The 26234-nt window shown below is 43.5% G+C and overlaps 2 protein-coding genes across 2 annotated transcripts; both read right to left on the bottom strand.

The window, feature by feature from the left end:
• Positions 1 to 18455: 18455 nt before the first annotated feature.
• Positions 18456 to 19895, bottom strand: LOC124667474 (isoprenyl transferase-like). Its single transcript, XM_047204746.1, has 3 exons — positions 19502 to 19895; positions 19328 to 19395; positions 18456 to 19099 (listed from the first exon to the last, which is right to left on the bottom strand). Exons 1-3 carry the CDS (start codon positions 19856 to 19858, stop codon positions 18643 to 18645), a joined length of 882 nt encoding a protein of 293 aa, XP_047060702.1. The 5' UTR covers positions 19859 to 19895; the 3' UTR covers positions 18456 to 18642.
• A 2064-nt stretch (positions 19896 to 21959) lies between these two features.
• LOC124665099 (probable 3-deoxy-D-manno-octulosonic acid transferase, mitochondrial) lies at positions 21960 to 26106 on the bottom strand. Its single transcript, XM_047202499.1, has 11 exons — positions 25793 to 26106; positions 25673 to 25715; positions 24892 to 25014; positions 24568 to 24687; positions 24410 to 24488; positions 24121 to 24237; positions 23335 to 23432; positions 22968 to 23058; positions 22743 to 22862; positions 22579 to 22649; positions 21960 to 22291 (listed from the first exon to the last, which is right to left on the bottom strand). Exons 1-11 carry the CDS (start codon positions 26104 to 26106, stop codon positions 22103 to 22105), a joined length of 1365 nt encoding a protein of 454 aa, XP_047058455.1. The 3' UTR covers positions 21960 to 22102.
• Between the last annotated feature and the right edge of the window lie 128 nt (positions 26107 to 26234).

The following is a 26234-nucleotide window of genomic DNA, read 5'->3' as shown; positions in this document are numbered from 1 at the left end:
GCCCCCTCGCTCCGGCCACGACAGACGCTTCATCGAATCTCCTTCGACACCTCGGTTCTCCTCGCGTGAGGCCTACAGCATGCTCTCGCCTGCACGCCCCAGGGACCAGTCGGCCTGCGTGGCTTGGTCACTTCGGCTCCCTCGGAAGCTGAAGATCTTTACCTACTTGGCAGACATCGACCAGCTGAGCACTAGGGCGAGCCTCTTCCACAAGAGCTGCGCCCCCTCTGCGCTTTGTGCTGCCTGCCCGAATATTGAGACCGGGAGGCACCTCTTCTTCGAGTGCCTCGTCGCTGCTGAGGTATGGTCTCGGTTGGATGTCCCACTCCCGACCGGGCGATTCTCTGTCTGGGCCATCCGAGGCCCTGCAGATTTCTCTCCCGCCTCTTGGCACATGGGAGTTGCGGCTATCCTGTGGTCCATCTGGAAGGCTCGCAACAACCTTGTGTTCAATGGTGAGCGCTCCTCTGCTCGCCTCGTTCTTACACGGGCCGGTGATGAGCTGTCCCTTTGGCGGTGGCGGCTCTCGGTGCGTGATCGAGCCGACGTGGATGCTCTTTGTTGTTACTTCATGACTAGAGCTAGATAGAGGCGTGTGCCTCCTCTTCCCCCCCCCCCCCCGCTGTACCTCTCTCACTTGTACATTTTGACTGGCTTCTTGGCCTCTTCGAGTTTATATACAAGCGGTGGGGCGTCTTGCCCCCCGTCATCCTCGAAAAAAAAACATGGAGTGTTTGGACGCAGTGGTGCTCGGACCCAATGTCCAAGGCGGTCACAAGAAGGTAATTGTACAGCGAAATCCAATCCAAGTGTTTATTCTTGGATTTAGTTTGCTTTGGACTTTGGTGCATTTCATTCTCCATGCTATTGGCTGATCTAACCTTGTTCGTTACACCATTCCCAGGTGGCGCGACAGAGCAATGAAAAGCTGGGATCGAGCTTTATCTTCGGTCGTGACGCCGGAGCCTTTTGTAGATGAAAAATACATAAAGCAAGAACTGGTCAACAATGAGAACAAACTTCAGCACTGTTGTGATTCAGTATTTATTTTGTATCAGGGTATAGCTATTTGCAGATTCTACTGATGAAATCTGGGGGTAATATTTACCTGATTAGTCAACACAGTTTCCAGCCTAGCTAGAAGCCATTTCCAAATTAAGCACCCTAGTGCATGCTATATAGGGCTGCCCTAGCTAGCGCTCGAGCGCCAGGGAGGGAATGAGCACTCAGTTTTCAACCAATTTTTTTCCATTTTTGGTAAAATTTGGACTGTAGTGGAGGCTATTGAGGGAAAGTTTTGCATGCATGTAGAAACAGACGAATTTGATGACGTAAGCGAGAATCTTTCCGAATTTAAAAATTTAAAACGTTTTATCTCACAAACGACAACTCCGATTTAAGATCTGTTTTCACCTATGAGTCGGTCTCGTCGAGATCTTCAAAACTAGCACCCATGTTAATATGTTTCAACGACTTTTTTTTCCGGCTAAAAGTTATCAACCCTTTCTATTTGAATAATCAACACCCCGTAATTGAGTGATCAACGGTAAATGTATAAAATTATCAACCTGATGCAGGCTATTTAGAAAAACTTCTGCATGCATGCACAAAATAGACGAATTTGCTGATGTCAGCGGAATCTTTTCCAAATTTGAAAATTCAAAACGTTTTAACTTTCAAACGACAACTCCAAATTAAAATCCGCTTTTACCAATAAATTCGTCTCGACGAGACCTTCAAAACTAGCACCCATGTTAATATGTTTCGACAAACTTTTTTTCTGGCTAAAAGTTATCAACCCTTTCTATTTGAATAATCAACCCCTCCGTATTTGAGTGATCAACGGTAAATGTATAAAATTATCAACCTGGTGCAGACTATTGAGAAAAAGTTCTGCATGCATGCACAAAATAGACGAATTTGCTGATGTCAGCGGAATCTTTTCCAAATTTGTAAATTCAAAACGTTTTAACTTTCAAACGACAACTTGAAATTAAGATCCGCTTTCACCAATAAATCCGTCTCGACGAGATCTTCAAAACTAGCACCCATGTTGATATGTTTTGAGAAACTTTTTTTCGGGCTAAAAGTTATCAAGCCTCTCTATTTGAATAATCAACCCCTCCGTACTTGAGTGATCAACGGTAAATGTATAAAATTATCAACCTGGTGCAGGGTATTGAGGAAAAGTTCTGAATGCATGCACAAATAGACGAATCTGCTGATGTCAGCGAAATCTTTTCTAAATTTGAAAATTCAAAATGTTTTAACTTTCAAACAAAAACTCCAAATTAAGATTCGTTTTCACCAACAAATCCGTCTTGACGAGATCTTCAAAACTAGCACCCATGTTGATATGTTTTGAGAAAAAAAATTCGGGCTAAAAGTTATCAAGCCTCTCTGTTTTGAATAATCAACCCCTCCGTACTTGAGTGATCAACGGTAAATGTATAAAATTATCGATCCCAAAGTTAATTTTATTTTAAACATTTTAGCGAATATTTTTTAGTTTAGAAGCTATCAACCCGGTGTCCTGTTATTTATCAACAGTAAATATAAATAACTACCAATCCTAAAAATCTAACTTCATTTAGAATATTTTGGCGACTCTTTTTAGTTTACAAGTTACCAACCCGGTGCTCCGTTATTTATCAATGGTAATTATAAAAAAACTACCAACCCTAAAAAGTATTCCATTTAGAATATTTTAGCGAACATTTTTTTATTTTACAAGCTATCAACCTGGTGCCTCGTTATTTATCAACTGTAAAAATAAAATAAATAATAACCCTAAAAAGTATTTCATTTAGAATATTTCAGCGACTCTCTTTTAGTTTACAAGCTATCAACCCGGTGACCCGCTATTTATCAATGGTAAATTTAAATAAATGTCAACCCTAAAAATTTAATTTAATTTAAAGGGATTTCTATTTTCGTGCCCCTGGCTCCTTAGTTGTGCTTAGTTTTCCCCAGCCCCTTAGTTTTTCCTCAGTTTTCCCCAAGACCTTGTCTGAAACCCGCAGAAGGAGCTCGGACGGAGGATTCCCGTTTAGTTGACGTTGGTTGGTGCTAGCAAGTGGGGCCGTTGTTGGTGCCCTGCAGTGGACACGTCTTCACTTATCCAGATCATCGTGGGACCCACAACTTGTCCACGTTAGTGCGCCGGACCCATAGCTTACCCAGGTGACCGTTGCAAAATGGGAGCCCGAGCCAGCCCGCGCCCGTGCCCGTGCCATTGCTTCCCCTTTCTTTCCCTGCGCCCCATTGTTCTTCTTCTCCGCCTGCCGGCAGCCCTTCTCCGGCAGAGCGGGTGATGTCTAGTTTCTCTTCGACCTTCCATTCTTCATGGCCGCAGATGGACCCGTGCCTTTGACAAGATACCTCGACCGCCCACGCCGAGAGCCTCCGGCGGTCGATCCGTAAGACGGACGAGAACGGCAACCGTGGACGTGAGTTCCTTGCATGCGAGAGCTTGCCATATAGAGAGGGGGATAAGGTTAGATCTCGCTCCAATTTCTCTCGTTTTCTCTCGATTTTCTTGCTATTCCCTCGAATTTGGGATTTAGGGTTCTCGTTGTTGTTTTCGAGATCCCGAAGAAATGCGGGCATTTCGAGTGGATCGATGTGTACGTTCAGAGGCTTCAATTGCAGGAATCAATTGGCGCTATTGGGGAGCGCAATTTGGGAGGGGGGGACTTGCTATAGAGAATGCGGCGGAGAGAGGAGCCGTTCCGATTATGCCTAATGCTCCCAATGCAGGACTGGTGGAAGTGAAGGGAGAACTGAAGAAAATGAACAAGCAGTTAAGGCAGCTAATTCGAGTTGAAGAAGCAAGCTAATCTGATGGCTGGTTGTTTTTTCTGTTGTATAATTGCAATCGGATTCTTATCATTGCTCACCAGGCGCTAGAAGTTGTTACAAGGGATACCTTGTTACAAATTCATTATTCAGTTACATGTACTTGTAGTTGTTTTCATAGTTAGTGTGTGCATTCACCGAAATTACCAACTATATTGGAATGCTCCCAATAGTTGTTAGAGGGGTGACAAATAATCTAGGGCTCCCAATAATCTATTCACCGAAATCCGAAAATATGTATGCCTCATGTTTATACCAAAATTATACCACTTTTGGGCCATTTCAAATTACCAAAACTATATGCCAAAACTATATCCCCTAAAAGAAAAGGAAAGCGAAAGATAGTTGATAATTGTTAGAGGGGTGACAATAATGCATTCACCGAAATCCGCAAATATGTATGCCTCATGTTTATACTCGAAATTATACCACTTTTGGGCCGTTTCAAATAACCGAAACTATATGCCAAAACTATATCCCCTAAAAGAAAAAGGAAAGCGAAAGATAGTTGATAATTGTTAGAGGGGTGACAATAATGCATTCACCGAAATCCGCAAATATGTATGCCTCATGTTTATACCTAAATTATACCACTTTTGGGCCGTTTCAAATTACCGAAAATATATACCAAAACTATATCCCCTAAAAGAAAAAGGAAAGCGAAAGATAGTTGATAATTGTTAGAGGGGTGACAATAATGCATTCACCGAAATGCGCAAATATGTATGCCTCATGTTTATACCAAAATTATACCACTTTTGGGCCGTTTCAAATTACTAAAACTATATGCCAAAACTATATCCCCCAAAAGAAAAAGGAAAGCGAAAGATAGTTGATATATGTTAGAGGGGTGACAATAATGCATCCACCGACAGAGAGAGAGGGGTGGCCACGAAGAGAGAGAGAGAGGGGTGGCCACGAAGAGACGGGGAGGGGTATACTGCCCGTTAGATCAGTTGATCAACGGTTCGTGGAGTCGATCCGTGTGACAACGGCTCAACCAATCAGGATAAGTTTGGGCTTCTGAGAGCTTTGTGACAGAACTTGAGGGCAAAACTGAGTAGTACTAATAATCCAAGGGCACATAAATAGTAAATAGACTAAGGGATTCAAACAAAAAGAATTACAAAATGAAAAATGCTTGTTTTGTACAATATAATTCATATTGGGCTACATCAAATTATCTGCAATTCAAATATACATGAGTGTGACAATTAGGGCATCATTTAGACAAACTATGTTTTTGGGGAAGATGTTTTGCAAAGGGGTTTGAGTGGAAAACCATGCATCTTCATAGCTACACTAGTGATTCTGAGAAGTGGAAATTTGTGGTAAAACTTGATTTATATATGTTTGTTAAGGTTTTCTTGGTGGCAGGTTGGTAGGAAGACTCCATGAGTAGGTGCCACTATGTTTTTATTTTTTTGAATTTTTTTGCGCATGAAATGCCTCAATTAGATATGTTAATCTCATTTGTTGACTCTCTGTTGACTAGCTACTTGAGGGTAAAACTGAGTATATTGCACTTGCCAGTCTAAGTACTCGAGGGGAAACTGAGTACAGATAATTTTTTTGTATAAGGCCCAAGGTTATAACTGAGTACACCAAACGTCCCAGGGTTAGACTCGTGTCGCGGTGCACGCTGCAGCCGTGCATAGCGGACGCGTGTTGCGGTACACGCCACCTTCGTCTTTATAGAGCCCTTTTCCTCTCCCTCGACGCACGTTCTCACTGCAACCGCCTCTCTCCGTCCCATCATCTTCTCCACAACCGAAGAAAAACCCCCGAAGAAAACCGCCGGAGATGGAGAAGAATGAGATGCCCATTGTCGGCGCATCAGCCGCCGGCGCATCGGCCGCTGCCCCCGTCCGAGGCCCCTGTCGCTGCTTCCAACGTAGCAGCCGGCGCATCAGCCGCCGGTGCATCGGCCGCTGCCCCCGTCCAGGCCCCTGTCGCTGCTTCCAACGTAGCAGCCGGCGCATCAGCCGCCGGCGCATCGGCCGCCTCCACCGTCCAGGCCCCCGTCCAGGCCCCCGTCGCTTGGGACCCGTAGGAACCAGTGCCGTACGTCGCGCCAGAGAACCCCTACGACACCAGCATCGTCGACGACGAGCCGGAGGTAACCCTTTGTTCCCTTGTTCTTATCCCATTTCAATCCTTTTGTGTTAGATCTAGCGTTATTAGGGTTCGTATGTTACTAGTTCAATCCATTTGTGTTAGATCTAGCGTTATTAGGGTGCGTCTGTTCCTAGTTCAATCCTTTTGTGTTAGATCTTGCGTTATTAGTGCTTGTGATTTGCTTTTGTTTAAGATTTGTGCCGATGATGATGGAATATTTGGGCACAAATTGATTCAGGGTTTGGTCATTAAACAATAGGTGTGTTCAAATTTGTTGTGCATGATCTTTGGTTTACTGACTCAAATCCTGAATATAAGTGTGTCCAATGTAACTGAGTCTACCTCTTTTTTTCGAGCCCATATTATCATGCATGATCTTTGTTCACTCTCTGTTCCATCATCGTTGCAATTGACTCCGTGTTTTTTGCACGATTTTTGGTGCTACGTGACAGATGCAGAGCAGCGACGTCGACAACGACGACGAGTCCTTCCACACCAAGACTCGTCACGTCCTCGGAGGCTCGCGATCCGGCCATTACGATGGCCCCTCCGCTCGAGGCATTTACAAGTGCCCCTTCGCAACAGAAGCTCCGCGCCACCGACTTCAACCGCCCGGTGAACCATGCTGAATCCATTGGCGGATGCGGCGCTAGAGTTGGAACGACGGTGAACGTGCATGCGTTCATGGCCAAACACAAAGCACTTGGGATTCACCCGCGCAACCTCCAGGCGAGTCACAGGCGCAACCTGGAGGCGTTGAACATGCCTACTCGCACTCTTCGTATGTGACTGCTCTATCTGTAGAGCAGCTTAAATTCATGTAAAATGTAGCTTATGTTGTAGGGTTCTATCGGTACTAATGTTGGATCTATCGTGAATATATCTATGCTATGTTGGCTGCTGTATGCAGCTTATCCTATATTTTTCTGGATTTGTGCCCTAGATTTCCTACCTGATTGGGTAAAAACGAAGGCATAAAGAAATTAATGTCGTTAAAAAACAGAAGGAGAAGCTGCTCTAGATTTGCTACCAATTTGGGCTATCAAATATGAATGAGATCGAGCGAGAGAGAGGAAAAAGGTACATTGAAAATCGCTAATCCGGGCGAAAGAGACGAAACCACTTGTGCCCACGTCCCGACCCACACGGCTCCACACGCTACGGCTCCACACGCTACGGCCCCACACGCTACGGCCACACAAACATGGTCTCGTCCTGTCCCACGCGGTTCCTTCCTACCAGCCCCACACGACGCGGCCCCACAAACGACACGACCCCACTCATTAGCACGGAACGGCCAACTTAACGGATTCCTTCCGTCCGAGCTCCTTCTGCGGGTTTCAGACAAGGTCTTGGGGAAAACTGAGGAAAAACTAAGGAGCTGGGAAAAACTGAGCACAACTAAGGACCTGAGGACACGAAAATAGAAATCCCTAATTTAAAATATGTAGCGACCCTTTTTTGTTTACAAGTTATCAACCCGGTGCCCCGTTATTTATCAACGGTAAATATAAATACCTAGCAACCCTAAAAAGTAAATTTCATTTAGAATATTTTAGCAACTTTTGTTAGCTTACAACTTAAAACAGTACTTAATTTGAGTAGCAAGTGGTAGTTCATTTGAGTTGCAAGTGGATCTTCCCACCCGTTATTTTCTCCTTTAAAAACCACTGGCCCGAAAAAGGGAATTATAAAAATTAATCCAGAAAAACATGAATTACCATACGAAATAACAACATAAAGGGAATTGCAAAAAAAGAGAATTGTCAAAAGGGTTGCAAATAAAGACTACTGAAAGTATGCGTCGTGCTGAAAAAAAAGAGCGAGATGCTCTGTGCATGCATGCAGCAACTTGTGAGAGCTAGCCTCGTGCTGAAAAGTTGGCTCATTAAATGCAAACCCATGAGATACTTTATGCATGCATGTAGTGTGAACGCAATTGGTTGTATGCAACTTGCAAGTGGGAACGTGAGTTGTTAGTGTGAACACAAAGCTACATGTGAACGTAATTAAACACTACAAGACAAAAAGGGAATTGATTTCGCGCATGGCGCGAGCGCTACCGTGCCAAGGAAAATGATCGCTCCAGCGATCGATTGCCAGGGAGGGGATTTGTGCTATATATGTCTTTTATCTCTAGAGATGAAGCATATAGTTGATGCGTGCTCCACGCGCGTGCTCCAAACGCGTCCCCAAGATTTTATTACATTAAAATAACTTTACTTTTATTTTTGTTGCGTTTCATTTAAATAGACAGGAGGAACATTACACAAACTAATACATTGTTTGAAACATGGTTGAAATATTGCAAAATTAGAAAACCTAAGTAGTGCAGGTACGTTGGTTTTGCCTTCTTCGCTACAAAGAAAGAACACTCTCAATCATTGTTGGTCACCTAAATTAGAAAATCCAGCTGGAGAGTGCCATGTGTTCTTCGATGTGCAGGAAGAACATACAAAAACATATACTAGTGGCTTCAATTGGCCGGCGGCCATCTTCGCTGCAAAGAAAGAATATTCTCCATGTTCAATCATCGTCCTCTTCATCGTCATTGTTTGAAACACCTTCACGCTCATCTCGTCGTCGCCTTGGTAGCAGAAGGTGAGCACGCAGCCGGCTTGGAGGTCATGGGAGCGCGCGCACTTCTCCCAACCGGTGTGGAGGTACATCTTGCCGCGCCCGTCAAAGAGCACATCCATCGGCCATCAGAAAAAGCCACAACCATCCTCCCGCAGCTGCAGCGCGGCTGGCTCATTGTATGCGACGAACTCGACGAACTTGTTCGGCAGCCTCTGGATGTCGAGTGGGTCGCCATTGAGGACGATGATGAACTCGAACTCTCACTCCTCCTCGTAAGATGAAGACAGCGCATGCGACACCGACTATGTAGGTGTTGCTGCTCCAGCATGACCGCCGCGACTGCGGCGGCCACGGCCATGGCCGCGACCTCGACTTCTTGAGATGGTGGCGGTGTTAGAGATATGCCCAAGAGGCAATAATAAAATGGTTATTATAATATATCTTTGTGTTTATGATAAATGTTTGCATACCATGCTATAATTGTATTAACCGAAACATTGATACATGTGTGTTATGTAAACAACAAGGAGTCCCTAGTAAGCCTCTTGTATAACTAGCTTGTTGATTAATAGATGATCATGGTTTCGTGATCATGAACATTGGATGTTATTAATAACAAGGTTATGTCATTAGATGAATGATATAATGGACACACACCCAAATAAGCGTAGCATAAGATCATGTCATTAAGTTCAACTTGCTATTAGCTTTCGATACATAGTTACCTAGTCCTTCGACCATGAGATCATGTAAATCACTTCTACCGGAAGGGTACTTTGATTACATCAAATGCCACTGCGTAAATGGGTGGTTATAAATGTGGGATTAAGTATTCGGAAAGTATGAGTTGAGGCATATGGATCAAGAGTGGGATATTGTCCATCCCGATGACGGATAGATATACTCTGGGCCCTCTCGGTGGAATGTCGTCTGATTAGCTTGCAAGAATATGAATGGTTCATAAGAGATGATATACCACAGTACGAGTAAAGAGTACTTGTCGGAGACGAGGTTGAACAGGTATGAAGATACCGATGATCAAACCTCGGACAAGTAAAATATTGCGTGACAAAGGGAATTGATATCGTATGTAAATGGTTCAATCGATCACTAAGTCATCGTTGAATATGTGGGAGCCATTATGGATCTCCAGATCCCGCTATTGGTTATTGGTCGGAGAGAAGTTTCAACCATGTCTGCATAGTTCACGAACCGTAGGGTGACACACTTAAGGTTTGATGTCGTTTTAAGTAGATATGAATATGGAATGGAGTTCGAAGTTTTGTTCGGAGTCTCGGATGGGATCCAGGACATCACGAGGAGTTCCGGAATGGTCCGGAGAATAAGATTCATATATAGGAAGTCACTTTCCAAGTTTGGAAATGATCCGGTGCATTTATGGAAGGCGCTAGAATGTTCTAGAACCTTCCGGAAGAAATCACCATGGAAGGTGGAGTCCCGGTTGGACTCCACCAAACCCAACCAGCCAACCCAACCAGCCAACCAAGTGGGAGGGTGGAGTCCATGGAGGACTCCACCTCCTTGTCCGGCCAAAGAAAGGGGGAAGGGGAGAGTCCCTGTCCCTCTAGGTTTCGTCCAAAAGGCAGTTTTTGAATTGGGGTCTTATTCGAAGACTTTGGGGAAAACCCTTGGGGTTCCACCTATATAATGAGGAGGAGAGGGAGGGGGCAGCCCTAGACTTGGCCGCACCACCTAGGGCTCCCATGGCCGGCGCCCTAGCCCCCTCTCTCTCCCAAACCCTAGCCGCCCCTCCTCCACATACAACTCTAGTAGTGCTTTGGCGAAGCCCTGTCGGAGTTCTCCACCACCACTGCCACCACACCGTCGTGCTGTCAGGATTCCGAGGAGGATATACTACTTCCGTTGTCCGCTGGAACGGGGAGAAGGACATCGTCATCAACACCGAACGTGTGACCGAGTACGGAGGTGCTGCCCGACTGTACCACTGTCAAGATCTTCTACGCGCTTTTGCAAGCGGCAAGTGATCGAATACATCCACAACGAGATCTAATCTCGTAGGCTTTGGAAATCTTCAAGGGTTAGTGTCATGATCTTATCATTGCTACCATCTACTAGATTAGATCTTGGCTTGTTATTCGTTCTTGCGGTAGGAATTTTTTTGTTTTCTATGCTATGAATCCCATCAGTGGTATCAGAGCCGTGTCTATGCATAGATTGGTTGCACGAGTAGAACACAATTGTTTTGTGAGCTTTGATGCTTTGTTGTCTTTGGTTCGTGTACTTTGCATCTTGCGGCATGGTGGGATGAAGCGGTCCGGGCTAACTTTACATGACCGCGTTCATGAGATTTGCTCCATGCTCGACATGCAACTTGTATTGCATAAGTGGCTTTGCGGGTGTCTGTCTCTCCCACCATAGTGAAGATTCAATTTACTCTTTCTATTGACAACACTAGTATCACCGTTGTGGTTCATGTTCGTAGGTAGATTGGATCTTACTCGAAAACCCTAAACCACGTAAAATATGCAAACCATATTAGAGGCGTCTAACTTGTTTTTGCAGGGTTTGGTGATGTGATATGGCCATGATGTGATGATGAATATGTATGAGATGATCATTATTGTATTGTGTCACCCGGCAGGAGCCTTATGGTTGTCTTTATATTTCATGTTGTAGTATTATTTCAAAGTAGTTGTAATAGTTGCTACACACGGTGAACAACCATGAAGACGGCACCATGGACCTTGACGCTACGCCGACGATGATGGAGATCATGCCCGTTGATGATGGAGATCATGTCCGTGCTTTGGAGATGAAGATCCAAGGCGCAAAGACTAAAGGGCCATATCATATCACATTATGAATTGCATGTGATGTTAATCCTTTATGCATTTTATTTTGCTTAGAACGACGGTAGCATTATAAGATGATCCCTCACATTAATATCAAGATAATAAAGTGTTCTCCCCTCGTATGCACCGTTGCTACAGTTCGTCGTTTCGAAGCATCTCGTGATGATCGGATGTGATAGACTCTAAGTTCACATACAACGGGTGTAAGCCACGTTGCACACGCGGAAATACTTGTGTTTGCTTGAAGAGCCTAGCATGTACAAACATGACCTCGGAATAACGGAAACCGAAAGGTTGAACACGAGTCATATGGATGATATGATCAACATGTTGATGTTCACCATTGAAGCTACATCATCTCACGTGATGATCGGTTTTGGTGTAGTGGATGTGGATCGTGTACCACTTAACAACTATGAGGGATGTTGTATTAAGTGGGAGTTCATTAGTAATTAGATTAAAACATAAACTAGTTATCATGAACATAGTCTGAATAGTATTTTGAATTAAATTTGTAGAATTGGCATCCGTTTTCTACCATGCATTAGTTTTGTAATTGAGATAGAAATACTGTTAAGTCTGACAAGTAACTTTACGGACTGGTACTGTATTGTTAAAGAATCAAGAAATGGTTAAGTCCTATTGCAAACTTTTAGTAAACCTCACACTGCTGATTCAAAGAACAATGGTTTCAATTAGTACCTAGAATCATCTTGTCTCCGTGAAACTTGAAGTTCAAATCTGTTTGAAAAGTAAGGAGCTGAAAATTTAGTTTTCAGAAATAAGAAAGGTATGAGATATATGTGATATCTAAGACCTTATTGCAAGGTGAAAAAATATAATTTGGTGAGACTACATAAACTCATAAGTTTTATGGGAATGTACGAAGGTTGAAGACGCCAGGCGTCCCAATCCTCCAACTATTGGGGCACTAACGATATTCGCATATCCATGAAGTGATCGTCCTTAGTATGCACCGTTGCTAAGACTCGTCGTTTCGAAGCATCACGTGATGATCGGGTGTTATAGATTCTACGTGTGCATACAACGGGTGCAAGTCAGATTTGCACATGCGAATACTGAGGTTAAACTTTACGAGCCTAGTATGTTCAGACATGGTCTCGGAAAGTCATCATGATATGATGGATAAAAATTATGAGTGAAATTGTTCATCATAATACAAAGTTACTAATAGTGAAATCTGGAACACTTGTCATATGATGATCAACTTCAAAGTAAGAACCTCAAGGTTATTGGTATTTGACCAATGGACCTTGAAGTTATTGAAGGTGAAGTGTTTTCTGAGAATGAGGAAAGCTAAAAGAGAAACTACAAAAGATATTTTGGCAAAAAGAAAGAAAAAGACTAGAAAGTCTAGCTCAGGTGTATATAGATGATATACATGTTATGGATGTATTCTTTGTTTGGTCACATAATGAAATTCTTGGGTATTTGTACCAGATTAGTTGGTATGAGATGTCATACAATACAACGCAATACAAGAATACGATGGCCTAAGTGACTGATAAGGAATATGGTAATAATGCATGTCTGGAACATAATAAAGTGTTATTATGTTTGTCGTTGGCATTCTACCTAGGCCTTAGAATTTATAATAAAGAACTTAATAAATTGTTCTTTTGCTTTGGTCAAATGAAAACAATGAGTTGTTCAAATTATGACATTACTCCATGTACGATGGATAAGTTATTATAAATCTTAATGGTGAAACACACATACATAACACTGACGCTAAAATACCATAAGGAAAATGATTTGAATTCCACTTATTTGTGGAACCGCCATTTAGGTCATGTTAGAGGGGAACGCATGAAGGAACTCCATGCAAATGGATTTTGGAGTCATTCGATTTTTGAATCGTTTGGCGCTTGCAAATCTTTTCTAAAGAGAATGACTGAAATACCGTTCATAGGCCAAGAGTTGAACGGGCAACTAACTTAGTGGAAACATACATGATGATATATGTGGTTCACTAGACATAGTTGTGTGCGGGAGATTCTTGTACTTCATGAAAACTTCCAACAATGAATTGAGTATATATATGTGGATATATTCGATAAGGAAGAAGTTTGAAACATTTGAATGGATTCAAATAAATTTCAGCATGAAGTGGTAATCATCGTAATAGAAAAGTCAAATATCTATGATTGGATCATAGTGGAAATATTTGAATTACGAGTTTTTAGCGAACATCTAAGAGAGTTATGAAGTTGTTCTACAACTCACATTTCTTGGAGTATCATAGTGATGATGAAGTATCCGAGAGATGTATCCAAACCTTGTTGGATTAATGATGAAATGAAGCCATTATATTTTTGTGGAATATGCTTTAGAGACTACCGTGTTTACACTGAATAAAGCGTCATCATGATCCGTTGAAATGACACCATACGAGTTATGGCATGGATATAAAACTTAATAGTCCTTTCTTAAAATTTTGGTAAACATAGCATATGTAAATAAGTTTACAACCAAAATCGGATGAATGTCTTTGTTGGTTATCCCAGAGAATTGATTGAGAATTCTTTCCACTATGAAGTAAAAGACAAAATTGTTTGTTAATGTTACTTGCTTATTTCCAAGAAATTGTTTTCTAGCGAAGTATTTGAGTGGGAGGACAATAGAACTTGATAAGGTTTATGACCCTGAGCATAATGATCGAAGTAGCGCAAGCATCGGAATTGGTTCCGAAGCGGCCACGATGATCATGGCTCCCATGACTACAAAGTGTTTTAGCCATGGAGATCGAAGTACCTATTGAACCTTGTAGGTATGGTTTACTTTGTGATCAAATAAATGATTTGTGGACAAAGGATTGATTTTGAACAATGATAAACCAACTACATACAAACAAGTTATGATGGGCCCTGACTCCGTTAAAATGGCTATACGCCATGAAATCCAAGATAGATGAATACTTTTTGAAAGGAAATGAATCTATGAAATTGATGGATTTGGATGGAATATCCTTGAAGAAGCTCGACTTGTCGAAAAGTTGTTTACGACAAAGTTCAAAGAGTTGACTGCGATCAGATTAGATCTTCCGTAGCAATGCTTATAGTCTATGTGGATTATTCTAGTAATCGCTACATATTTCTTTTATGAGATATGATAGTAGGATGACAAAATACATTACTTAACAGAAGTGTGTATTAAAGGTATATACAAGATACAAACCAAGAATTTTGCTGGTCCGTGGAATACTAGATAGGTATACGAACTTCAATTAGATGAAGTGAGTATCGCGGAGTTGGAATCTTCACCGGATGAAATAGTCAAAGAGTTTTTGATTTCATCAGAAACGATGAAGATGCTTGCATTTGCAAGAAATTAAGTGGGAGCGCTGAGACATATTTATAATACTTTATGTAGATGACATATAGTTGATTATAAATGATGTAATTATATACTTGATTATAAAAGGTTTCATTGAGAATTAACTTCAATGAAAGGATATGGACTGAAATATATTTAGTGTCAAGATCTATGAAGATAGATTGAAACACATAATAAGTTTAAGTCAAAGTACATAGAATGGATATTGAAGTAGTTCAATATAGAAATATTAAGAAGGTGTTCTTTTCATGAGAAGGTTTAACAAGACTTGAGTGTATTTGACACTCAATGAGTAAAAACACATGAGTGATTATAGATCACGAATAATATGTACACAATCAAATGTCCCATGCTCTAAAGTGTTATGAGCATGTACCAGAATGATTCATGTGATGATCATTGGACGACAATAAGAATATCCTTGAGTACTTTAGAAGAACCAAGGATATATATATAGTTTTGTATGGGGTAATGACAAACAAATCACTGTAAAGTGTTGCACCGATATTAGTTTGGTCACATATAAAAATGAATTTCAAATCTCAATTAGGCTAAGTGTTGTTTAAAAGGTAGCACAATGCTATATTTAGAAGAGTTCTAAATATTGTGACGGATTCTACAAACGAAGGCAGAGTATGTCATTGTTTTGACAATGACTGAGGATGTTTAAGTCGAAGAGTTCTTTGAGAACTTGGTGTATTTCCGATAGTGTCAGAACTTTGAAGCTATATTGTGTGTGACAATATTAGTGACATATTTCAGACCGCGGAATTAAGGTTCCACCAGAAGACTGAACATATACGATAAATGCCGACCCATTTGGAAAATGAGTGATGCGTGAAGACGCAAATGAATGGCAAAATACATACGTTTCTGAGCATGTCAGATCCGTTGACTAAAACCTCTCCCGTGAGCAAAACATGATAAAGCACCGGAAGGCCAAGGTGTTATATCTTTACAAATGTAAACTATATTATTGACTCTAGTGCAAGTGGGAGACTGTTAGAGATATGCCCAAGAGGCAATAATAAAATGGTTATTATAATATATCTTTGTGTTTATGATAAATGTTTGCATACTATGCTATAATTGTATTAACCGAAACATTGATACATGTGTGTTATGTAAACAACAAGGAGTCCCTAGTAAGCCTCTTGTATAACTAGCTTGTTGATTAATAGATGATCATGGTTTCGTGATCATGAACATTGGATGTTATTAATAACAAGGTTATGTCATTAGATGAATGATATAATGGACACACACCCAAATAAGCGTAGCATAAGATCATGTCATTAAGTTCAACTTGCTATTAGCTTCCGATACATAGTTACCTAGTCCTTCGACCATGAGATCATGTAAATCACTTATACCGGAAGGGTACTTTGATTACATCAAACGCCACTGCGTAAATGGGTGGTTATAAAGGTGGGATTAAGTATTCGGAAAGTATGAGTTGAGGCATATGGATCAAGAGTGGGATATTGTCCATCCCAATGACGGATAGATATACTCTGGGCCCTCTCGGTGGAATATCGTCTGATTAGCTTGCAAGCATATGAATGGTTCATAAGAGATGATATACCACGGTACGAGTAAAGATTACTTGTCGGAGACGAGGTTGAACAAGGTATGAAGATACCGATGATCAAACCTCGGACAAGTAAAATATCGTGTGACAAAGGGAATCGATATCGTATGTAAATGGTTCAATCGATCACTAAGTCATCGTTGAATATGTGGGAGCCATTATGGATCTCCAGATCCCGCTATTGGTTATTGGTCGAAGAGAAGTCTCAACCATGTCTACATAGTTCACGAACCGTAGGGTGACACACTTAAGGTTTGATGTCGTTTTAAGTAGATATGGAATATGGAATGGAGTTCGAAGTTTTGTTCGGAGTCTCGGATGGGATCCAGGACATCACGAGGAGTTCCGGAATGGTCCGGAGAATAAGATTCATATATAGGAAGTCACTTTCCAAGTTTGGAAATGATCCGGTGCATTTATGGAAGGCGCTAGAATGTTCTAGAACCTTCCGGAAGAAATCACCATGGAAGGTGGAGTCCCGGTTGGACTCCACCAAACCCAACCAACCAACCAAGTGGGAGGGTGGAGTCCATGGAGGACTCCACCTCCTTGGCCGGCCAAAGAAAGGGGGAAGGGGAGAGTCCCTGTCCCTCTAGGTTTCGTCCAAAAGGCAGTTTTTGAATTGGGGTCTTATTCGAAGACTTTGGGGCAAACCCTTGGGGTTCCACCTATATAATGAGGAGGAGAGGGAGGGGGCAGCCCTAGACTTGGCCGCACCACCTAGGGCTCCCATGGCCGGCGCCCTAGCCCCACTCTCTCTCCCAAACCCTAGCCGCCCCTCCTCCACATACAACTCTAGTAGTGCCTTGGCGAAGCCCTGCTGGAATTCTCCACCACCACCGCCACCACGCCGTCGTGCTGTCGGGATTCCGAGGAGGATCTACTACTTCCGCTGTCCGCTGGAACAGGGAGAAGGACGTCGTCATCAACACCGAACGTGTGACCGAGTACGGAGGTGTTGCCCGACTGTAGCACCGTCAAGATCTTCTACGCGCTTTTGCAAGCGGCAAGTGATCGACTACATCCACAACGAGATCTAATTTCGTAGGCTTTGGAAATCTTCAAGGGTTAGTCTCATGATTTTCTCGTTGCTACCATCTACTAGATTAGATCTTGGCTTGTTATTCGTTCTTGCGGTAGGAATTTTTTTGTTTTCTATGCTACGAATCCCATCAGGCGGCTAGGGTTGGGGATTGCAGCGCTAGGGTTTGTGCAAGAGTCGTTGCATGAGCACCCCTTTTATACACCGGAGGGAGGCGAGGGAGCGGTGGCGCACATTAACGCCGGCACGGAGAGCTAGACGCGACGAGATGTGTCGCTGCGCCTATATAGAAACTGCACCGTCGTTGCACGCAATTTACTTTTGTCGACTGGTAGGCGACCATGACGCGTCGGGCCGCTACTCCCCGCCTCGCCTTTCGCTCTGTCCGGCGCACCCGCAACGTCCCCTGTGGAGCGGAGATGGCCTCGGGGCGCCGGACACCATATTGGGTCGCGCCGGGTGAAATGGCCCCTTGGGGCACGCGACTAGGATCGGTTATATGTCCGACGTATTCCAAAAAAAATTAGGCACGGCTTTGGGAGACGCAACTAAAGATGTAGTACCACGAGACTCATAAAGTGGATGGCTGCATTTACTCTAACATTTCCATACTTGATACATTCGAGCTGGTTCGACCCTCGTGGGAGATAAGAAACGCATGAAAGACATCTAAATTAGATATACTACCTTATAAAAAAATATAGATATACTACAACATCAAATCAGTATTATTAGAAAGATCATGAATATACTTTCATAATGTAATACATGTCGTATTTTTTACATACACTTCGTCAAATCTTATCAATTTTACTTTAACTAAAACTAAGATGCACTACATTTTGGCAAATGAGTACAGACCATGTCTAGCCACAGTACATCACAGTTGTGTGGGACAATCAGATAGCTCCATACATTTTTTTAAACATCGAATGCTTTTCTATTTCCATTTAATTAAAAGATACTCCCTCCATTTTTTTTTTGCGAAACATACTCCCTCCATTACATAATTTTTGTTGTGGCTTTTGTTTAAATTTAAATTAAAACGATGACAAGAATTATGGAACAGGTGGAGTAGCTTCATAATGCACGATTCATCTATCCTCTGTCTTAAATTGTTGTTCCATGTATGAAATACAGATTCTTCTAGTTTGGGCTCCACTCCTACTATGCCGTTATGGATTGGCCTATGATACACCATGCGTGTTTCATGACCACTGCTTATATGCTAGTATCAAGCTTCTAAAAACATCAACCTTATGCTACAAATTCCTTCGGCCAAACCGCCTGTCTCTGCTCTGGAAGGAGCACAGCGCTTCGAGGTAGTCAGCCTCCCCGAAGTCCGGCCACAGCGTGTCGGTGAAGAAGAGCTCGGAGTATGCCGACTGCCAGAGCAAGAAGTTGCTCAGCCTCAGCTCGCCGCTGGTCCGGATGAGCAGGTCAGGGCAAGGGAGGAGCTCGTCGCTGCCGCGGCTCGTCTCGAGCTCGCCGGCAAACAGCGACTCGTCGATGTCCTCCGGCCTGAGCAGCCCGGCGCGCACCTGCTCGGCGAGGCTCCGGCAGGCTTGCACCACGTCCCTTCGCCCGCTGTAGCTGATCGCTAGCGTGAGGTCGAGCTGGGAGTTGGTCCTCGTCGCCTCCTCGGCCTCTCTCGCGGTCCTCTGCAGCGACGCCGGCAGCCTCGAGCAGTCGCCGATCACCCGCAGGCGAATTCCGTCTCTGTGCAAATCAGCAGTTGTAGACGCAGGAGCATTATTTAGTAGCCAAAAATTGAGGTGTTCTCTTCAGCGATAATCTTGGTGTTTGTCACTTGGAACTGGAGTGTGGTAATTAATCTACAGGAGTGTGACAAGAGGTGAGGTGCATCTTAGCATCTTATCGGAAGTTCGGAACAGAAATAGAGGCGGCTAAAATGTGAGGCTGCCATTGATTTGCAGTTGGCTGTACCTCAAGAACTCGGCGACGCTGTCGTTGATCACCCGCTCGAACAAGCCCATCAGGAAGTCAACCTCCAGCTGCAATTCCAAGAACAGTCATCAAGCTCAGAGTGGCCAGAGTGGAGGCCGGAGGGAGTCGAACAAACGCGCGCCCCGCCAGAGCCAGGTTGAGCGCGCGGCGTACCTTGGGGCGGCTCCAGTTCTCGTGGGAGAAGGCGAAGGCGGTGAGCGCGCGGATGCCCCAGGCGCGGGAGAGCCGCAGCGTGTCCTCCAGCGCGCGCCGCCCGGCCTCGTGCCCGAACGCCGACGGCATCCCCCGCGCGCGCGCCCACCGCGAGTTCCCGTCCATCACCACCGCCACGTGACGCGGCAGCGACTCCGCCCGCAGCCCTGGAGGGAGGAGCGACTCCGCCGCCGCCGGTGCGGCGCCGGCGCGCGAGCATGGCGGTGCCGAGCGGTGCGTGCGGCGGGAGGAGGAGGAGGAGGAGGTGGGTAGCTGCGGCTGCGGATGGGTAGCGGCTGGAGATTGGGAGAGCAGCATGGGATTGGGCGCTCTCTCGCTTCGGAGTTCTTGGCCGTGTGTGATGATGTGCCAGTTGGCCGTTGCTTCCAAACCCCACAGGGGTAAAAGCACGTGTTTGACGTGTTAAATTTTAATGACTGTACGCAGGAGCACGTTCAGCTGGGAACTTTTGAACTCCTGTAAATCTATTTTAATGACCATCTAGTGCAGTCTAAGAGTATGGTTTAGGACCATGTACTTCACGTACATGGTGTCAACTGCATATGTGTCTTAACCCTCCATCCCTGTGGTTTATCCTTATGAAATATCAGATAAAATAGAAGGTCGAAGAAACATGTGTCCTTACGGCAGCTTCGTCCCACGAAAATGGATCAAATTTGTTCGTCTTCCGTGCGGGCATGCGGAAGGCAAAACCCTAGTCCAACGGTCCAGCTTAAACAGATCAACCTGTTCTCGGCGATTTGTTTTGCGGCTCAAATTTGGATTGGCAATGCGTCGACACGGAGGGCCACCGCGTCCGCGTGTGTCCCCTCCTACTACCCAGTGCCCGCCCGACAGTGGCACACAAGCCATCATGCACCATCTCGTACCTCCCTCTCGCGACGCAACCCTACCGCTGAGCCGCCGCATGCCGCACCCCTCACCATTGCCAACATCGTTTGCTTAGGCCGCTGCTCGCCGAAGGCCACGAATCATGTCGGCGTCATTGCACGCACTTGCCAGCACCAGGACTAGTCCCTGCGTCGCCAGTCGGCTTGCACCCACCAATTGGGATTGACACCAGTTCGTCCATTTGCGTGGCCGAATTTGAGGTACAAAACCTGGACCATTTTTCAAGTAGTTGCGCCTATGTATGGCAGGGTAGTGTAGCGGGCATGTGGAGGGATGCACTGTTATTCTTGAGGCAGTTGCATCACATGATCTATGGATTTGGCACTTATTCTTTGACATTGCTAGTTCCCACAATGACATCAACGTCCTCGTGCGCTCTCCTCTATTCTTCATGCTAGTGAAAGGCAATGCTTGAGTGTTAACTATGAGATCAATGACAATGCCTACACCAAGTAGTATTATCTAGCTGATGACAACACTGAGTGGGCCGCACCTGTGAAGACCATCCGGGAGCCTGCAACCGAGAAAAAGAAGAGGTTTGCCAAACAACAAGAAACTTGCAAAAAAGATGTGGAGCGGGTATTTGATCTTCTCTAATCTCGGTCAAACTACATACAAGTTAGTCAGGAATAGCCAAAAGAAGACACATTATTTTTCTCCATAATTCAAGTTTCATGAAATTCGTATTCCGCAGTTCATTTGCGAGTTGTGCGTTATTAAACCAAATTTGTAGATCGTTCCTTGTTTTCTTTTTTTCTTTATGAGGTATAAGATCATGACCTTGTCCCTTTCTATACGGCTAGGAAGTTGAAGCACGCAATGTGCATTGCATGACGGAGCAGAGCTGACTCATGCTAATGTGCAGATTGTCCGTACATAGAACAGGAGAATATCACTGCTCATAAGTTTTCCATTTCTCTTTTTTTTTCCCTGAACCTGTACGATAGCACGGGACGACGAATAAGCATGAAAAGAACATGAGTCCTACTTGGCAGGTCTGATTGTGATAAACATGCGCACTTAGAGCATCTCCAACAGGCGCGCAAAAAACCGGCGCGCTAAACCTCCGTTTACATCCATAACCAGGGTTCGATTTCCAAATCTCTGCAAAACGTTCACGGAGGATCAACCGTTACAAGTCTCTACAACATATCAGGTTGACAAGCGCTAGAGAATTACAACCACGTGACTAGAAATTAATAACAGGAGTGCAGCATGATTTTCCAAAAAAGGGGAAAATTAAAGAGAGACAAAAAAAAAATAGCATGGCTATACTGTTCATTCAGCTTCAAGCGACTGTAGGGACAAGTTGCCTATAATATGAGATGTGTCCTTTGTCACCAACTCACCACTCATCAGGCATGTGATGTTAGGTACATGGATACTGCAAAATGATTCAACACTGTCATCCTGTACATCCAATTGTACAAAGAAATTCTTGAAACCTCCTACTTTTAGGAAAGGGGGTTGCCATGTATTCCGAAGCAGTCACCAAAGGAATCGATTGGCAGATAGTAATGTGTTTGAGTGGGTCTCCATGTATTCCAAACAGTCGCTGAATAAATCCATTATCAGATGTCAACGTGTCAAATGCTGCTAATCAGGATAAGAAAATGTTGTGCAGACTTAGAGACTTGCAGCACGGGGGGCTTAATCAACTATTCCACGTTTCTGCTGGGAGTCAACAGCAAACATGGAGACTAAATTCCATACACGGTTCACAACTCCATCTGACATAATGGAATATGAATCTTTTGCAGCTTTTTGACGTGCTTCCAGAGCCTTGGAATCTCCAAGCATTTCTTTTAGTGCTTCCAAAAGTTCTACTTCTCCTGTCAACTAAAAAGAACATTGACATCATTATTCTAATAGGCGCGATCGCAAAATCTTTTGTCTAAACTCTGAAGAGCATTCTATGAAGAATTGTAGGGGTTTCACCCTGTTAAACATAAATATTACTTCCTAACAAATTTCCGAAGTACAGAAAGCCAAACCCAAAAACAAAAAAATACAACTATTCATGATACAGCTGTTGTGCAGGAGTAAGTCATTCAATATACAGTACAAATGATGCAAAGTAGCTATGTTGTTAAGATAAAAGGAAAAGGTAGAGAACAGTTTGTCACCTGCTTGACAGCTAAGGGGTTTATTTGCCACAATTCAACCAGCATATGATAGAAATGTCCAACATGGGGACCTGGAAAACAGTGCAACTCGTCAAACTCTATATCTTCTGAATTTTTTGAAAATAAATGATTCAAATTCAAATAGGTAGATACATTTGCTTTACCAGTCAGAACAGCACAACCAGCTGCAGCAGCCTCAGAAAAATTATGGCCAGCTAAGCTAGGTAAAAATGAGCCCCCAACAACTGCTATTTGAGTGACTTTGTAGAGCATTCTTAATTCCCCTGCTTTCCATGATATTTTCTGCCATTAACTAATACTTCAAAAAGGCTATAGGTGATTTGTACAGAAATAAGGCACAAACTTTCTGAAGAAGAGATACTACATACCTAAAGTATCAACCACGTACACCCTAGTGTTTGAAGACACCACTTCCTTTGTCGACCTCAGCACGAAATTGAACTTCTGTTTCTTCAGTGTCTGCAAAAAGTACAGAAAGAAATTCTTCATGCCTGTTACACTACCATGCTCTAGAAAACTCTCAAATTTCAGGTGGTGGACAGTTTGTTTTTTATTCCCATAACACCTGTTTCTCATCTCAAGTGTTTACAATGATTTGTCTTTTCAAGTATCCAACATAACATGACAATAAAAAACCTTTGTAATTAATCAAAATAACTAACAGTTGACTCAGGAACTGGCTCATATACTAAACATGGTAATATAGAAAGAGTAAGAAAGGCACCATCAACATACTAAAGAAACATCCTTGCTGTCCCGAGGATGTCTTGGCACGAGAATTAGAAGTAGGGAAGGGTGCATCTTGATTAACTCATGATGAACACGGAGGATGACTGAAAAAGAAAACAAAAGTAAAGGTAGCATGTGAAAACCGTTTTTATGTTGAGATCACTACCATAATGACCTAGGAAATAAAATTTTCCAAGTTATTCCTCAAAAGCTAGTGTGCAAGGTATTTTACCATGATTGGTGTACTGCGAGAATAGTAGGAATACTGAAGGATATGACAGAAGACCACTCGGAAGGATATGAAATGATGGAAAAGGCGACTCCTAAAACAAACAGCTATAACTATAAATATATTGGGAAGCTGGAGAGTACAGAAGCATCAGTTGACTAAGCAACCTTAAATATTATGAAGACATATTCCACGAGCATAATAATTTAAAGGCAATCTTCTTATGTACTCCCCATTCCTAATCCAAGTCCTTCTCAAAACAGCTGTCAAACTATTTTTTAACTTGCAATTCCAACCCTTTGAATGTCCATCTGAAGATTGCATGAATATATTCATCATTCAAGTTTTTTACTTAATGCTGATTTGAACAGCAGTTTAGCAGTGTATAAACCTATATTTGGAGAGTACTGCAAAGAAGTCAAGAAAGAGATTAGGCTAGCAGGGACAACCACATAGTGGCATAGTTAATTACAGTCCTGTGTACAGTTCATTGGAATGACAGATGTACAATTAGCTGTAGCTATTCACTTAATAACAAAAAGGTGCACTTCCGTTGTGCTTACCTTCTTCTTCACCTTTGTGAATGGAAGCTGCCATCCAGATGGGCCTATCATTGAACTGCTGTTGCAGATCTTTGATTGTATTGAGCTCTTTCTCCCCAGTCTCAACGTCACCAACAGCTAGGTAAACCACACGAGTCAGTATATAAATCATTCCACTTGTGAACAGGATTATCTTTTCAAGCTCCTGAGCGGCTCAGACAACCCTTTAGAATTGCACCAGTCACAGTTCACTACCAAATGTATTGTCAAAACAGTGAATGGCTGGAGAAAAAGATTACATAGGGCATACCATATTTTAAATCGCCAGCGAAATGGATTTTGTGTGGTGGTGTATGCAGCAGTTGAAAACGAACAGCCTGAATAGTACTCTGCACCAGATAAAATGAATGATGACGAGGGCAACAGTTGCACATAAAAAATAGGGATTAAACCTCCACTGTTACTTACCAATGGGATGACAAGTGATAGCTTAGAGAGCATCAGAGAGACTAATGGCAACCCTAGACGCACTGACCAACGGTTGAAAGACTTCAATGACATACGGGCATTTAAAAGAACCACCGCAATCTGAAAATAGGCAGGCCAATCATGTTCAACAACAAACAGTTAGCTAGGGAAGGATGCAGACACTAGTGGACAACAGAGGCAATAAGATCTGCTCGTGTATGCACGAAATTTAGAAAAGACAGCTCGGAAAATAGAAATTGGAATATTGGAATGATCATTGAGAGGGAGCTGGTGATGCACAAGAATCATAAAAGAACTGCTCACCCCTTTCTCTGCTGCAGACATAATGAGGTTTGGCCACAGTTCACTTTCCATGAGAAGTATCAAACTTGGGTTCCAGTATCCAATGAAACTTTCTATCGCGTCAGGACAGTCAAGAGGTGCAAACTGCACACCCCAATAAAATGCATCATTAGAATTTAGAAGGAAGAATACCAAGAATCAAACAACTCACAGTTCATTGTGTATCTAACAAGCTGCATTTTAATATTTTTTTTTGCATAAATCTGTGCATGTGCTATCAAATAGTACAACGTAACGATCAAAACTACAACAGAATCTTACGAAGTTGAAGTGAAACAGCTGAACAGAGAAGGATGTTTTGTATGGCTAGATTATCTAATTATTAGAGAATTATATGCATAAGCACCAGTTAAGGTTAAGCACTGGTCCGGTGTTGCGTAATCAAGCACCACTTCTATAAATTAGCACCACAACTGTCTCTAGTTGTTTTTTAATGATACGTGTCGTGTGATTTCAGGAATCAAATTTGTTTTGTTAAGTGCGAGCACCAATGCTTAGATGGTTCATTTCTACTATTAGCTAGGTACTTATTAACTGAATATTAGTTAGGCAGACTCACATCCATGAGCACTTGAAAACATAGGTGCCTCCTCGCAGATGCTATAGAATTAGAAAGAAATGTTTTCGTTTTACACTTCTACTAAACATCTCTCCAATGCGCTACATTGGAAGATGGCATCGTCAAATCGACTCTAGCACAACCCGAGAGCCCTGAAGACGCGCGAGCAAAATCCGAACTCACCTGGTATATGACAGCATCTGGGAGCAAATCCTTTATCACTTCACTACACCGAATCAAAGAAGGGGGTTCAGAGCATGAGGACATTAGTACATGAACAGAAGAGGGTGGTGGTGGAGTTACAAGGCTGAGAGAGTCGTCGTGGTGAGGAGGATAGGGAGGCCTGGGTGGAGGCGGACGCAGTGACGGACGACCGGGAGCGCTGCCATACCCTCGCCGAGGGAGACGGCGTGGAACCACACGAGCGGCGAGCCTGGGCGAGGCCGCGCAGCCGACGGCCGGCCCAGCCGCTCCGGCCATCGCGACGGGTGCTCCAGCCCCCGCAGCCGCCGCCACAGGAGCACCGCCGGCGCCGCCGCGCGGCTCGCCGCCCTGTACAGCTCGTACAGCGCCAGGCCTCCGCGCGCCGCCGTCGCCGGCGCATGGGCCGGCCGCATGGTCCGACGAAAGATCCGAGTCCAGCTTACACGAAACGGACGACTTCAAAGAGTACTACTTTCCGTCTCCTCGTAAAGAAGACGTAAACCTCACTGGCTTACACTTTCAGGCTTCCTTCACGGCTGAA

The sequence above is a fragment of the Lolium rigidum genome, chromosome 6, assembly GCF_022539505.1.
Source record: "Lolium rigidum isolate FL_2022 chromosome 6, APGP_CSIRO_Lrig_0.1, whole genome shotgun sequence".
Lineage (NCBI taxonomy): Eukaryota > Viridiplantae > Streptophyta > Magnoliopsida > Poales > Poaceae > Lolium > Lolium rigidum.
Note: the sequence above shows the minus strand (reverse complement) of the source record. Positions and strands in the feature narration are given on the sequence as shown.